We start from the raw sequence: 17,354 nt of genomic DNA, 5'->3' as shown, positions 1-17,354 counted from the left end.
ACTCTTGAGTCAAGATGAGCGACCAGCTTGGTTAAACATAAGCAAACACATTCCTCTGGTTCAGATTAGTCCCGTTTACTTAGTTTAGGGTTTGAAACGCAGAATTCACAGATTTCGCCTAAATTGATGCACATGTTTTGATTTTTGCATAAAAACACCAGAATGGAAACAGAAGAGTTTTTACACATGAAGATTTAACAGAAGTTGGCAAATCAAAAAAATCTAGATGCTAATGATGAGAGCAAAGGAAGACAATGTTACTGAAGTGGAAAAACAGCAGAAACAGAGATCCTCCACTTGGTAACAAACAATAATATGACTTCAATAATGAATTAAAGCAGCAACAAAACATCTGTCAACAGCTACTGATGCTATTTATGTCACCAAGTTACACCTTAATATTCTTCTCCACTTACATGTACTTTGGTTCCTCCAACTGCTCATCTCAGATCGAACTCCCGATATTTGCTTTGTGGACGTAACACGATACACAATAAAAGCACTTTTTCTGAACCAGAGCTTTAAAACTTTTAACAACCACAGAGTGAAAAGAAAACAAACATCGCCTCACTTGTACCACAGATACACACAGACAGAAAAACAACAAAAGAAAAAACATCTTCCTTTTTATACTTCAATAATATGACATCATGTAATTAAAGGTAAGTGATGGACAGTGAGTTTTGTTGTTAGATTTGTACAAGTTTAATGTGCTTAATGTTTAATGTTAATCCACATCTACTCCACCTGTATTCTGACTGAAATAAAATGCATCTCGGCTGAGACGTTTTCTGTGTTTGTTCTGACGTGTAATGGCTTTTACAAAGATGTCGTCACCACTGCTACTAATCTACTAATCTACTAATCTACAACTTCTGAGACGTGACTGAAAGGAGAGGATTCTAAATTGAGTGAGACTGCTTTGTGCAAAAGTGCGACTTCTTCCTGTTACTGCTCGTGTTTTAGACGTATAAAGAAAAAGTCTGGTCAGCTGGTTCATCTCTTGTTGCAGCCACACAGTATGAGTTCATACAATATAACCACAAAGATAACGTAAAAATGTGTATTTAATTTTCTAAGAATTTGTACTGCCATAAAACATAGAATTAAAACGTGTATTTTAATTTATACTAAAAAGAAAGAACATGAAAACATGCATTTATTTTATAAGCATAACTAATTAAAATGCAATATTATAGTATTTATATAATAAAATGTAATATATCACATTTAATTCATTTAGCAGGAAGTAGTCACTCTTTGCACACGCACAGAACAAATTGGGTTTTCAGAAGAGTTTGGATAGTGACAGCCATTTTCCATCAGTCCAGACACTTTGTGAAGTTTGCTGTGAGCGTGTGAAGAACACGCCACGGGTCAGAGGCATTCAGCAATGCTCAGAATTTGATTAGCAGCCGGAGCAAAATTTCCCAGGAAAGACCTGGTAACCTTCTGGTAACCTTCTGGTAACCTTCAAACCCTTTGAGGAGAAGGTGTGGACTCTGGTGCACATCTGAAAACAGGATCCAGTCAGAAACTGACAGCTAACACTAAAACAAATGAAGCGAAACCAAACGAACACACAGCTCTGACTGGAGACGTGACGCGGGTGAATATGTGGAGCTGCAAAACCCAGGGAGAGGAAATCATGAGGCACCTACAGCCAATTACAGTGAGCATGCAGAGGCAGAAAAACACCACACACACACACACACATCTGTCTCTGTGAGGACACTCACTGACATCATCCTTAACTTCAGATTAAAGCTGCTGTCAGCAAAACTCTGCTTGGTATGTGCTCCGCCCTCTCACCAAATGCCTTCATGAGGTGACACACGGAAATCAGGCTTTCATTTCACAACTAAAGCCTGATTTACACACTGTTGATAATTGTCGCTAGAAAAATGTTTGATTTAAGGATGAAATCATCTCCTTGGTAACCATCCACCATCACTCAAGTTTATTTCTTTTCTTTATTGAATTAATGGAAGGATTTCATGTTGAATTAACTGAAGAGGACGAGTTTTAACTTCAACTGAAAACACAACAGGACGCATGAAACTGAGGCGGTCACGTGTGTCCGTTCAATTACACAAGACAGCAGCAATGAGAATATTGGTGTTAGTGTCTGAACTCCACACATTACCCTCACTGACAGTAACACCAAGGCTCAACTCTCAAAAACAGGAGAAAGGGTCCGTTTTTTTACCTCACTCTATCAACTGGTCCTCAGAAAGACAGACGGAAACATTCAGTACATGTACACACACACACACACACACACCCTCTTTCTTGGCCGAGGTGGTGCAATATTAAAGGCAGGGGTCTCAGGGTGTGTTCTCCTCTGTTAACTGACAATCAACTGTCATCGATGAGGAGCTGAGCAGAGGATCATTGTCTTTCCCTCCCAACACCTTACACTGCAAGAGGATGACGAGGCATCAGAGCACAAGGATGAACACATGAGAATTCTCCACTGGCACGGTCCTCATTCATCCATTCACTGGATCTAAGACAACAATCATCCTCTATTTCTTTGCTTTGATGCTGCTCAGTCCCGTGTCATACATTCAATGACAAACACGACGATCGCGGTTGAAAACTCTAACAAATGCAGTGCGTCATTGTCCAGTGGATGGGCCGACCCCACACACATCCATCAGCAGGTCAAAGTTCAAAGGCAGGGAATGAGGAAGCTTCAGGGTTGGCCATCTCTGACAGGTAGAAGATGGTTCCTGCCATACCTGAGCAGGAGAAACCATTACTATCCATTACTGACAACAAACCATTGTGACAACACAAGGCTGTATTCTATTTACTATCTATATCAGTCACTCACTGTATATACACACACACACACACACAGTACATTACTTACTATATATATATATATATATATATATATATATATATATATATATATATATATATATATATATATTCACACTGATTGATAAACACAACAATATGATAGTTTGAAGACAATTAAGTTTGAATGTCAAAGTGTCTGCTTTTATACAGATAATAAGCTACTGAAGATACTTAATGTGACTGTTTTTGTTTGTGTGCGTCTCCCATCACCATACACATACTGTATGTTCTCATATAAAGACAAAACATCTCTTTTTTTCCACACATCAAAGCTAACGGGCAGAAAAGAGTTGATTTTTATGAATTTCCATCACTGAGATAATTGTGAGTGTGTGTGTGTGTGCTTTTATTACGCTCAGTATCTTTTTTAAAGGTGTTATGTTTTGATGCTTTCTATATTTATTGGCGTCATTCTGTACAGCACTTTGGTCAATCTGTTGTTTTTAAGAGTTAGTGAGAATTAGAGAGATCTAATGGTGAGAGTGCAGTCACAGAGAACTCCTCTGCTCACCATCCTTTTCCCAAACATATACAGTAACTACAGCGGCTTTGTCAAATATGAAGGGATGTTATAACTCTGTCACACATCGCCCACTCTCTGCCATTTCCTCTTTCTTATTCATTGGTTCATGAGGCCTAACCCATTCACTTTAGTGTGATAAGCTCCTGTTTAAGTACATAGAAAAGGCTAATTCTAAGGCAACCAAAACCAAATGACTCTTCATGTTCAAACATACTTATGGTCAGTGCTGCCAACAGACGCTTCTAATCGTTATACACTTTAAACCTTTAAAAATATGTATCCTATGTGACACAAAACTAAAATGCAAGATAAAAGTTATTTGAATGAGTCATTTTTCTTTTGTCTTTTTTTTAACAGGAATCTCAATAATAGCAGTTTTTTGGGTCGGGATAATCATAATATAGTTAAGTGAGACTAATCAGCTGATGAATGTCAAGTCATTTTCATTTCAAACGTAATTGACGTCAAAGAGCTTTACAGTCCGTACAGCACGTGTGTTAGTACAAAGATTGGTAAGATAAAGTTAGAAAGGTGATGACACATAAGGTCTAAGAGTCTAATGTGAATAGTAAATATTTGGTACCTTCAAAGAGAGAGTAGGGTCTGTCTGGGATGCGACAGCCGTGGGTGCCGTAGTCCAAACACCACTCAGCAAACTGGAGACAGGTAATGACAACAAAATAAACATTAAATATGTCTTAATAATAGGATGTTGACCGTTAAGGCCATTGGTTGCTAATGGTGAGGACAATTGTAGTTTAATGTAGTCTTGGTTTAATAATAAAATGCAGTTTCTGCTGCTGAGACCAAATAACTAAACGTGTGAATATGTCTTCAAATGGGAAAGGTTTCCTCACAAACTCATACCACTGATGTTTTTTAACCGTGAGATGTTGGGTTTAAGAAATGGGGAAAGTTTATTTTAGTTGGACAATTTACACTTTCTCTACTTTTAGTTTGCTTCACACCATCCACCTGCCTTTGAATGTTTTTCCCTCATCTTTAATCTGGCAGCCATGCTGTCAGTGAGAGCTGGCCATCATGTCACACACTGGTTCTTGGCGGTGTGACGAACGCCAGGGATGTGCAGAGTGTTCAGCTCCTCAAATAACCACACTTCAAAAACCTGAGCTCTCCCTCTACAGCTGCAATACACATTATATGCATATAATCCTGTGTGTTACCTTGTAGGCCCGGTACAGGTATTTCTTGTCCTGGGTGACCTTGTAAAGAGACAGGAAGGCATAGCCATTGCCAGCTGTGCCGTGGCAGATACCATAGCCTTTCCTGAGCAGACCTCGCTGCCAGATCACCTCAGCACACTCCACAGCTTCCTTCAGGTATTTCTCCTCTTTAAATACCTGCAGCAGAATCATACAATCCTCAGATGTTGTATTATTACCCAACCGTGCGTGTCTTCATCTTTGCAGCTTCATCCTCCAAAGACAATGACTTTAACAGCCATTTTTAGATCAGAGCCATTTCATTAATATTACTTTTTGTTTTTGTTTACCACTGTATGTAGACACAAATATCAGATTTAGTGTGTGTTGTGTTCAGATTGAGTCACTAATAAACAATAGAGTTTCCCACTGTGCATTAATCTGCCTGGTGCCAAAGACTCTGCATTAATGAGAGGAAGGAAAAGCTGCATATTAATTGCCAAGAAAATTACAAACAAGTCTACACACAACATTAATACATTACATTAAAATCAACTATAACCTTAGGGAGAATTATACACTTCCTAACTTTGTCTTAAACTGCTTTTATTTTTGTTGAGTGTCTAATAGATTTATCACTTTTATAAACAATCAAGCTCCAGCTAAGAAATCACACTGTCCATGCAGTACACAGCTGTGCCACAAGATGTCAGCTTTGTTCATGTGCCTGACACGGGCATTGCAGATTCATGAGGTTTGAATGACTGAAAGTCACATGAAAATCACCACCCGGCACAAACTGACTGAACCCTGTCTCACCTGATGAGCCATGACAAGCACATGGATGACACCAGGCGCTCCGTGGCACCAGTGAACCAGGCGGTCGCTCTCGTTACTCAGGGATGACGGGAAGTTCCCGGAGCGGAACCTCTTGTGGCGGACGTAGTCGATGCTGGGACGGACCAACTCTGACAGCACGTCTGCTTGCACCTTTGCTCCTGGCTTCAGAGACAGAATTTCATTTATTTTCTGTTTAGTCACTGCAATCTCAGCTGATCCTATGTGAAGATTCATGTTGCCTTCAGAAACCTCTTCTGTTTATTGTAACATGTAACAGCTTATCTTTTCCTTCCTGTATGTGTAAACTGTCAAATGTGCACAAATAGACCCTCCAAACATCAGACCATGTTCAGACCTGACACATTCTCTCACCTGCATGAGTATGTAGTAGATTCCAGCGAGGCCATGGGCAGCACCGATGTACTGCTTTTTGTGCCACTCGTAGAGCAGAGGACAGCGGTCCGTTTTCTTCTCCTCAGCTGACAGGTTCTTACCCGACTCCATGATGGCCGTCACCACCTGAGGACGGGAGAGCGAAAGTTCAATACGGGACAGGAGGGGGCTCCTGCAGCAACTGAGACACAGTTTGTTAACTGCAGTTGACTGAACACCACCTCAGCAACAGAACAGAACACAAGTCTCTGTTCTACACGTAACATGTTATTATTTATTTCATTTCTGATTCTATTTTATTTCTGTGTGTTTTTGTCGATTTTTTGAAATTGTGAACTCTTTATTGTTCCATACGACAAGGTACTGGGTTGTCTGGGTTTAACAGTCACATTCTGGGGTTGGTGTGTTGTTTCGAGCCTTACTTCTTGGTTCATGATGAACTGATTAGCGATTTCATGCACATGATTTCTCAACTAACCACAATTCAAATCTTAACCCTAAACATAACCTCAGAATTTAGGTTCTGTTTTATTGGGACCAGGTTTTGGTCTCCATGAGGACTACTGGTCAGTGTTTATGACAGAAAAAGTCCTAAAGGGGTTACAAGCATGCATGCACGCATACACGCACCCCATAATGAGACTTCAGTCCCCACAACATGAGTAATACCTGGAGCACACACACACACCATCAATAAAGCAATCAACTGTCGCTCTTAAAGTGAGAAAGTTTAATTCCGTCGAAATTAATTTGTTTACTATGTAAATTAATCTGTCGAGCCAGTGGGCATCAGCACCAAGAGGTTTGAACAGGCTAGATCTAATCTAAGAGCTTAGAATATAAGTGGCCTAACATTCAAATTAACTAATAATTAAATGAAGTGTTTAAGTCATCAATTTCCATCTGATGTGGGACTCTCTAAACTAATAACAGACTCTGAGGGAGTCAGTGCTGTCAATATGAGCCGACATCAGCAGTAGCTGCAGCCTGGAGAGCAGCTTGCTGGTGTGTGACCTTCTATCATTTCAGAATCAGTTTACCAGAACTGAACTGAACTGATATTAGTCTGATTCAAATAGTCTGATCATGATCAAAATGCTGTCAAACTGATAAAATCCTGTACTGATTAGCATCATTACCTGTCTCCCACATAAGTGCTGTTTCCCAGGCATCAAACGATTATACATGGAACCATGTCTAATGCAGTGTGTATGCAACTTGTTTTCTTAAAATCTTAAAGGCGACATAGAATGCTTGTATCACACATATATGTTAGTTATGGAGGTCTACTTACATATATTAACTTGTTTTCATGATTAAAAACCTCCTAATCGCTGCAAACGAGCCGATCAAAATATCTCCTCGCTGACGCTCTCGTCAGCCGCGCTGTTTCAGACCAAACAGTTGCTGTGATTGGCCAGCCAACGAGAGCTTTCCTACTGTCCTGTGATTGGCCAGGTACCTGGAAGTGACGTGATAGATAGGCCAGCGCTCAGATACACAGCCCCCCCTCTGGCACGGTGGATGCTCTGCATCTCAGCAGCTACAACGAGACTAGTTCTTCTTCTTCTTCTGCGGTTGAATGTACGCAACCGGATGTGCCCGGACTAGTGCCCGCACCGGGAGGCGCTACGGTGGTGAGGATTTCTGATGACGACATCAAATTAAGGAAGTGTCGATCCGCTTCGCAGAGCCCAGAAAAACAATACAACACTATTTTCTCAGCAGTGGCTGAACTGTTTGTTCTGAAACTTTAGGGTTTCATAAACGAGGTAATGACGCAGATACACACAAAAACGCAGCGTTAATTGGAGCTTCCGGTCTATGTCACCTTTAAGGGGTCACTGTCGTGTAAAAGGGAGAAAAGGGGTGAAATCCTCACAGGGTCGTTGCCTAGTTTACATATTATAATTTATATTTTGCTGTGTGTATATATATATATATATATATATATATATATATATATATATATATATATATGTGTATATATATATATACACATACACATATATATACATATACATATACATATACACACATATATACATATACATATATATATATATATATACATACATATACACATATACATATATATATATATGTATATATACATATACACATATACATATACACACATATATATATATATATTTACAGTTTCCATACTAATTGTGCTTGGGTATGAAAGACATTTTCACAGAACTCATTAAAAGTCTTAATGTTTCCATAATAAAATGGACCTCAAAGTGATGCACTCTTGATTTAATAAAACCACACAGGTCTGCATCCACACTCTCTTTGCTCATCAAAATGGGACAAGAATGATATTATGTTGTCAAATCCAGCCTTAAAGGATTTATAACCATTTAGAAAAGTGTACATTTATAGAGATTTTAAGAGTTTCATAGAGATGTATCACTAATATTAAGAGTTTCAATACAAAACGTGTCAGTATCGGTAATGAAAAAATCCTTTCTGTTCAGCACTGAACCACACTGCCTTTACTACAAGCTGTCAGTCAAAGAAGAAAAGCCTGTAACCAGGCCCAGCAGTCAGAGATAACAGACTAGAGAGCCAAACAACAAAAACAAAAAAACATCCCAAAGAGGAGAAGGAAAAAAATATCTTGCAAAGAAGAAAATGTTTCAGCACGTCTGAGAGAACAAAGCCAGGAGGAGAACGCACAGGCACAGCCTGCAGAATGCTGCTGTGCTGGTGACAGGTATACGCTCACAAATAATGTGCACAATGATGGTGAAATGAACAGAACTGCAGTGCTGCAGCAAAGTGGAGCTTTTAAAGCATCAACATCTCCCTGAATCATCATTCATCAGTCAGAATGAAACCTCGAAAATGTCAAACAATAGCATCTAATTTCCCGCTGCCTACTCTACAGCGTGTGTGTGTGTGTGTTGAATGTGTTTTAATATTTTAATATGGAGCTTTACCAAAAGTGACAGCTGGTCTTGCAGTTTCTGCAGTGTGCACTGTATGTGTGCATATCCAATGGACAAAGCCGCAGGTAAACAGTCCGAATAGCACGTGGAGTGATTTATAGCCATTCTGGGTGTGTATGAGAGAGACAGACAGAGAGAGGCAGACAGAGAGAGACAGAGAGAGACAGAGAGAGAGAGTGTGTGTGTGTGTGTGTGTGTGTTCAGTCAGAGCAGATGGTAATTACAGCAGTGTTCCTCAGGAAAACTAGCGGCTCATATTTGCACCAAACGCCATAGAGGTAAATCAGACATTTAACATCATGGCACGCACAAATTATTGATCCATTGCTGCCTCCATCAGTAAGTATAATGTGTTGTTTTGCAATTTCCATATTTGAAATCCTTTGTCTACATTAACCTCAGTGACACTAACTCACCACACAAGGCAACAGTAGACTCTCTATGGACTTTGGTACAGACACACGGACACAGCGTGAGAACCACTATTTAGACAGAAATCACAGATGCCTTTTCTGACAACAGTGCAAGCAGTAACCATGGCGACTGAAAACTTCCGGCACTGAGATGCTTTTTAGAGCAAACACAACACTGTATACACACCGACTACAATTGTGTTATTAAAAAATATCTGCTTTCATTCATCAAATTTTGCTAAACAAAAAAAAAAACATAAACATTGATTCAGAACATTTTTAAATCCAGAAACAAAGTATAAGCTGTAGTGTGTAAGAGTTTTAAATATGAGAAATGTTTGTTGCATTGAAACCACTGTGAAATGCATTCACACAATGCTGATTAAGCCTATCAACTGCACACGTCTCTCTACATGTTTCTAAGCATAGCAGGGTTTTGTTTATGTGTCTGTGGAGACACATAGTGATGTGTTTTACATCACGGAGGAAAGAAGCAACACCGTGACAGCAGCAGTGCTTTGGCAACAGAAGTTACACACTGGAGATTTAACACTCAGTTAACCTTCTAAGTTTGCACCCAAAGATACAGATGATCTGACTTGATTTGCTCTACTTTTTGGGTCTTTATTATTCCACATTCTACTGTATGTGTGTCTCACCTTTGTAATGATGTTTTCATCCACCGTGTCGCCTCCCATCTCTTTGTTTACGTAGAGCAGAGCGTACAAGTAGCCGGCACGGCCATACAGCAGTTCATCTGGCATCTCTGAATCTGGACTCAGCACTGACCTCTGCAGCTGGAGGAGTCTAACACAAATACACGGCCACAAATGTTGGCTCATCAATCACTGACAAGGTTAAAGCCGACTCTAAATACACTTTATAAACATTAAAGGTCTCTTCATACGTTCCACAGTCCTTGACCACTGAGAGTTGCATTCATTGCAAACAAAGGTGGATGAAAGCAAGGAAGGAAAGAAAGGACGGCAATGTGAAGAAGTCATTTAAGAGAAAGCAATTTCCTTTATCTTGCACTAATACCAGATACTGGTTTTAGTATCTGTCACTACTATTAAAACTTTATTATTATGGTCTATGTATTGGTCTGTTATTAAATTCATATGTTTATAACTCTTACACAAATCATTTAGTTGCATTGGATCTGAGAAATTTCAGTGTGTGACAGTTCACAAGGTTATTACCACTCCGTGTTGTAACCCTGGGCAGTTTGTGAGGGGTGATGAGGATAATAATAATAATAATACAGTAGACCTGGCCACTAGAGCTTGCCCTAAAACATGGAGGTTTATCAGCATATTAATGTAATAAAGTTTAAACGTACTGCCTCCCCCCAAAGGGAGGGGGAGAAAGAGAGAGACAGAACACCCATGTGGATGAAAGAGAGTGAGCATGTGATCTGTGGATCAACAATTCTGAACTGTCTAAAATGACATAAAGGGTGAATGTGAGACATCAAACCAGCAGAAAACTGTCTCACATCCATCAATAGAACTACAGTCTCCTTTTCACTCAATGACTTTCATTATTCCGTCTGCCACTAGCTGGTTGTGCTTTGCATGTGTGGGATTCTGAAACGTCCTTAAATTCAAGACCATTATCGCTCGTTTAAATTTGGGACCTCACAGTCGGAATTGTCATTTGTTTTTTCAAAGTCTAAAGACAGTCCAAAGTAGGCCGGGCTATTCAAAGTGTCAGTTTATTGCACATCACATTTCACATAGTTTTGAATAGCCACTGCATACCTGTGTTTGTTGGTGTGTTGTTGCAAAATCCGCTGACTCATTGTAATGCAAGCAAATTGCATTTAGCAAAATCTGCTGACTCATTGTAATGCAGGCACACCGCATTCAGGGAGTCTTTATTGTTGAGGTCAGACATAATAATCACCCACACATCTTGCAGTCGCTTAACTTTTTACCCACGGATTAAATTCTGCCAAAAGGCCCGCTTATCCTCAGGTAGCCCACAGTGCTGTGTGAGTGAGAGGGGGAGTGGCTACAGTAGAGTGGCGAAAGCCAATGTGTGCTTCTTTTAGCGATATAAAGTGACAGTAAGCAGTAGTGTTTTAACATGTTTTGTTACCTAGGTGGATTCTACAGATCAAACACAGATAGCGTTTTCATATTTCAGTTGTGTGCAGCAAATAAACCATGGTGTGTGTGGAAACAAAGTCTAGTTGTGCAATGGTAACCCATCTGTGGGTCCCACCTCAGTCTCCAGGAATTACTGCATGTCTGTCCTTTTCAATTCATGCATTTGAACTTTAATATCAGATTAAACCTTCGATAGATTCTGTTAGCAAGCCAGTAAGTTACAGTCATGTCAGTATATTAAACTTGAATTTACACGTGTGTGTGGCACACCAGACCAATACAGACCCTCATCTGAGTATGAATGGAACTACAGGTGAGTAAGCATGAGCATATTGTGCATAGGTGGGGACACAGAATTTGGCATTAGAGTGTTTGACTCTATTTTAAAGACATCAGCTAGCTACACTGTGTTAGTGGGTGATATGTGTAAACTGTAGTGAATCAGTTTGACTCAGTTCTGCTTCAGGGAACAGTTATTAATGTTCACTTCCAACAACGCATTCATCTGCAAATATATCAGCCAATCTGGAAACAACTGGAAATAAAAAATGTACTTGTCACTTCAGATGTTGACATGTCCAGCAACAGTGTATGTGTACAGCAGTCACAGTCAAAGCCACTCACCTAGAAAGACAGTCTTTGCTGTCCGCTGTGTTGTTGAGTTTGTGGTTGACCACTGCACCCACCGCCAGAGGCCCCGCATCGCCACACAAGAATGTCACTTTACGGCCATTCAGGATCCTCATGGCTCTCTTCACATAGTCCAGCGCCCTCTGCAGGTGTGAGGCCTCATTGGAGTCTTTGTGTAGCTGTAGGTACAGCAGGGCAATACCTGATGGGAAGACAGCACATACAGGCTAAATAGGATAGTTACACCGTGAAATTGGGCATGGAATGACTTTTAAAAACAGACCTGTCCAGCCTGTGTAGGTGGAGAAGTCATGTGGGTCAGCTGTTTTCAGGCCCTCCTCCATCTGCTGAAGGAGATCTTTGATCTTAGTCTGGACCTTCTTCTGGAAGGCAGCGTTTGCCTGATCACAACAGAGAGCATATTTATACACTCATCCAAACTAATGACTCCAAAACCTGCAGCACACACGACTGCAAGAAAAACAGTTGACTGTTGAATCTCATCACTTAGTCATGATTCGACACACTTCATAGATGACAACCTGAGGCAATATTCTCCATCTCTGAAAGGCTCCTGATAATAAAATGTGTCTAGTATGGCATTTAGTTTTTTGTCCAGCTTTCTTTTATTCTTTAGGTTGCTTTGCAGTATAGGCAATTGTTACCAATGCTGCATTAGCAACCTTTCCCCCAAAAGGGACAAGTATGTGTATCAGCTCAGTAGACCAGCCAATAGGATACTAACGTGCCACTGATGATTATCATAAGTGAGCACAGAAAACTGCTCATGGAGACAATTATCAGGCCATTTAATTTAAAACTATAAAAACAAAAACACTGCATCAAAGGCTCCATTTAACAGAGATCAGAGGAAGTGTGGTTCTCTCCAAGATCACTTGAAAGGTTATTATGTAATAATAAATAAGCTACCTTTCCCAGCTATAATGAATATTAATGAATATCTATCACAGTTTCCACAGCCCAGTCTTGTGATGTATTTCGATCGCATGTCACAGTATGAAAAACAGGCCAAAGATAATAGCTGATTGAGAGATTTAAACCTTGTATATTTCAAAAGGACATTAATACGTTTGTGGTGGTAGCCAAGGGCTGGAAGTCAGGCTGATGATGGTTGATTACAGTTGCCTTCTTAAAGATGCCATACTAGACAAATTGTATTATCGTTCTTTGTTGACAATGTTGACTAATCATTGCAGCCCTAACTCTACTGACACTGCAGATTTAGCTGTGAGGCTCTGATCACTTGATTTACATTATGGTGAATGGAAATGTGAATCATTGATCAATAATGTCATAACGGACCATCTACTGTACCAATCTATGACTGTATGTGTTAAAGGAAGTACTGTATTCATCATTGGTAAACATTAACACACTTCTGTTGATTTAACTGAACACCAGAGCTGTGAGGCTACATTTGCCTTGCTAATTCCAGGTCTAAAACAAGTCTGAAGATGTATCTGTCCAGTAGGTACTGAAGCTTAATCATTTCAGGCTGAAGGTTATGACCCAAATACTTCATTATTATGATTCATTTCAGGAAAACACACAATGTTAATAAGGTCATTTTCCACAAGGCTCCATTGAGACTTAAAAGCATAGGTCAGACAATGCTTTAAAGGCTGCTTTCATTAAGGATATGGAGATAATTCATTCTCAACAGGCCCTATTTACATATAGCCGACAGTGTGAGGTGTACATGAACAGAAAGTCTGGGAGGCTGTGTGAATCAAAGCAGCTACAGAGGTTTCACTGAATCTCTAACGCGTCACCTCCTCTAACAAATCTATGGGAATCTGGGAGTACACAAGGAAATCAACAACTATTTATTGGGCTCAGGGCCCATTTACTCCAATCCACTGGTCTGACAAATTAACAGGAACCACTTTCTCCTGTTTCCCACTTGTGCTGAAAATCACTCCTGTAAACAGACGGCCTGTCTACAGCAAAGTCCGGGAGAACAGCAGCTATTGTGAGCTACCCATCATGCAATTCTTGGGATTTTTTTGCATAAAACCTTGACAAGATTTGACAGGAGGAGCCGATGAAATTTAAAAAGCAAAATGAAATGAATAACCTCATCAAAAGCAATCACATTATGAATTTATGTTCTGTTGGTATGTTCTTACACACAAACTGTGATTGTTTTTACATATCACAGCTCCACACACACACACACACAGTTCTTCTCAATCCTATCAGCTATCATGCAGATTTTGAATGCTTGCTTAAAAAGGACAAGTTTTTTGAAGTTTGTGAAGTGGTTATGTATGAGGTAGGAACATAAAGGTGACTGCACACACACATAATTAAGCCTTTTAAAGTCCCTGTAAAGCCATCGAAAATATCTCCTCTGACTTTGTCTCTCCACAGACAAATGTGATACCGTCCTCACCAAAGTTCAATGCAGTGCTGCTCTGCAGGTGTCTTATTTGGTAAGTTTGTGTCACTTAGGTTCAATTAATGTGAACTTATTGATGGAGGCAGACAGCAGTGGATATAAAAACACCTGGGAGCCCTCATTCCCTATGGACCTTGGTGCAGGGTGTGAGCAGTTCACACATTCTTTAAATATTATACACTTGAGCAAACATAGTTTTTGTGGGTAAAATCAACCTCAATGGTCTGAAGAAGAAACTGATATTTAAAGAGGATTTTCTCATTTTTAACTTGAACAAGGTCACGTGCAGAAAAGCAACAATCGTCGCAAGACAAGTTTATTGTGATCTTAGTCAGAGTGTGTTTTTTAAACATATTATTATTATCATCAGAATAATATGTGACACACTTTAATAATACTCTGTGTAAATGACAGCATTCTGTTAAATGTCACGAACCAAACAGTCAAATATTAGACAAACTCAACACAACTTTAGAAACTACGACACACACACACACACACACACACATAACGTGCTAACAGTTTCAGTTAGCATGTTATTTGATGTAAAAATGATAAAAACTACGAAATTTCTCACCGTTACTTCTGCGTCAAAGTCATCGCTGTCATTTGCGTCTGCTCCGGAGGTCGAAGTGAGAAGTCCCTGGTCCCAGTCCGGGTAAGGGTTTGGAAAAGACCGCTCCTCCATCTCTGAGTCTGAAGACGAGATGAGCTTCAGCCGTTTGGACATGTTATCACCCATGGCTACGGCGGCTCGGCAGGGACACACGCTATCTGTCACACGCTGGTGCAAATAGAAATCGCGTTTAGTCATTTTACATATTTGTTTAAATTACAACCAGGTGATGCAATCTATTAATGTAATATGTCGTTAAAACACGTTAAAGCAATATTATATGTCGTCGAGTCATAGTACATTAAAGAAATAGAACAACTATTTGACATTATTTTCGAACATAAAGAAGGAACTGAATCACTATTTTTGGAGATTAAGAATTAAACATTTAAAATTACAGCACATTTTAACCTCTATTTTGTGATAGCTAATATGGCCATATTTTATGTTTTCTATGCAGCCTATTGGCTATGAATGTCTACATAAGCAGATTAGTTTAACCAGAATAACTGATTGAACAGCATAAACAAGTTATCGTCATATTCATTAATACACTCAGAACAAGCAGTTATTAGATTAAGATGTGAACAATCTTGGTCATGTAGACACATTGGTCTTATTCTGATTATAACATCTAGAGGTGTGGCTTCACTGTAATATTCAGTAAGTATCCTGTAAGTTTCCAAAGCATTTTCATAAATGTTATTTATTGATTTATAGTCTATTTTTTATTTTCTATTTATTATTATTATTATTATTATTATTATTATTATTATTAGCATTATCATTATCATTATCATTATTATTATTATTATTATTATTTTTAAAAACAACCCATCTTGTGAATATTGTCAGTCTAGGTTTGTCTTGTTATTATTTCAGAGGTAAATATTTTAACACTGGTGATAGACCTACATTCAAGATAATTAAAGTTGGCAAAAAATGTCATCATAATAATAATAATGATGATGATAATACTTTAATTGTATAACATCATTAACACAAGTACAAGGTGCTTTTAGGTAATTTAAGCAGGAAAATCTAAATCAAAATTACACAAAGAAATATATGAAAAGGGGTGATATAGTGTGTGTGTGTGTGTGTGTGTGTGTATATATACATACATATGTATGTATATACATACATACATATATATATATATGTCTCTGTATATATATATATATATATATATATATATATATATATATATATATATATATACATAAAGTGAGAACAATAACATGCAGGGTTACATTGCCATTAGTCTCCTACCAGAAGGAAGAGAGAGTGAAGATGATGGTGATGATGATGATGACGGTCCCCGGTCGCTGGTCCTCAGAGTCTCTTCGGTGGGTTGCTCCTGTTCGGTGGTTGCGGCAGCCTCCAGCAGCTCCTGCAGCCTCTGCTGTTTCCGTGTGAATGGTGAGAGGAAGCCGCAGTCAGAGCACACATGCAGGCGGCACCAGTAGCCATGTGTCACCGCATCACTATCTCTGTCCCTGCCTCTGTCCCTGCTCCTGCCTCTGTCTCTGTCCCTGCTCCTGCCTCTGTCTCTGTCTCTGTCCCTGTCTCTGTCTCTGTCCCTGTCTCTGCCTCTGTCTCTGTCTCTGTCCCTGTCTCTGTCTCCCTCTAAAGCTGCATCCTCCTCACTGGTGAGAACACGGAGACATCCAGGCTGCTGCTGGCAAATCACAAATCCCCCACACCTACCCCCTCCACACCCACTCCGCTTTGAAACACTCACACCCCTCTTTTACGCGCTAGAGAGACCAAAGGCTGCCCTCCCCTCCCCTCCCCTCCACCCGCAGCAGCAGCAGCAGCATCAGTACCCGCCAGTGCCTGTCCAGTTCAGGCAGCTGACTCCAAATATGAATGGTGACAGATGGTGTTTGTGTGTGATGCAGTGTTGCCAGGATTAGGCAATATAACACACACACACATACACACACACACACACACACACACACACACACAGTCCCTATCTTCTGCTAACAACGAGATTTGATAGAATTTTAAAACATTCCATCACTTTCCTGTTTGAGCTCAGTCACAATGATAATTTCAGAGAGCACTTCTCTGGTTCTGTTGCTTCCTACAGGCTGGCCGTGGTAACAGTCAGTGAGATCACTAACTGATTAACGTACTAATTGATTCAACTATTTCCCTCATACATTAACAGTATAGCTGCAGCACGTGCAGCATCAGTGTGATGACTGACTGATCTGCTCCATCTCTGTCACTCTCCATCAGAGGAAATGGACAAGCTGTGAATGAATGTGCTGAGCAAGTGGAACTTATGTGGCCTAAGTCAGGGTTAGTCAGATCAAGGATAAAGCATCTGCCGATGGGTGATTATTGACTCTGTGGGGATTCAAATGTATAAAGGAAAGTAGAGGCTCCTCCCCATAA

General features: G+C 39.8%; 1 protein-coding gene across 1 annotated transcript; it reads right to left on the bottom strand.

The window, feature by feature from the left end:
* Positions 1 to 1,945: 1,945 nt before the first annotated feature.
* Positions 1,946 to 16,509, bottom strand: lancl2 (LanC lantibiotic synthetase component C-like 2 (bacterial)). Its single transcript, XM_058643962.1, has 10 exons — positions 16,218 to 16,509; positions 14,907 to 15,113; positions 12,191 to 12,308; positions 11,902 to 12,109; positions 9,823 to 9,970; positions 5,770 to 5,916; positions 5,377 to 5,559; positions 4,579 to 4,755; positions 3,978 to 4,050; positions 1,946 to 2,744 (listed from the first exon to the last, which is right to left on the bottom strand). The coding sequence occupies exons 2-10, from the start codon at positions 15,069 to 15,071 to the stop codon at positions 2,668 to 2,670; spliced, it is 1,296 nt and encodes a 431-aa protein (XP_058499945.1). The 5' UTR covers positions 15,072 to 15,113; positions 16,218 to 16,509; the 3' UTR covers positions 1,946 to 2,667.
* Between the last annotated feature and the right edge of the window lie 845 nt (positions 16,510 to 17,354).

This window comes from Solea solea, chromosome 1 (assembly GCF_958295425.1).
Source record: "Solea solea chromosome 1, fSolSol10.1, whole genome shotgun sequence".
Taxonomy (NCBI): domain Eukaryota; kingdom Metazoa; phylum Chordata; class Actinopteri; order Pleuronectiformes; family Soleidae; genus Solea; species Solea solea.
The sequence above is the reverse complement of the archived record's forward strand: the minus strand, read 5'-3'. Positions and strand labels throughout refer to the sequence as shown.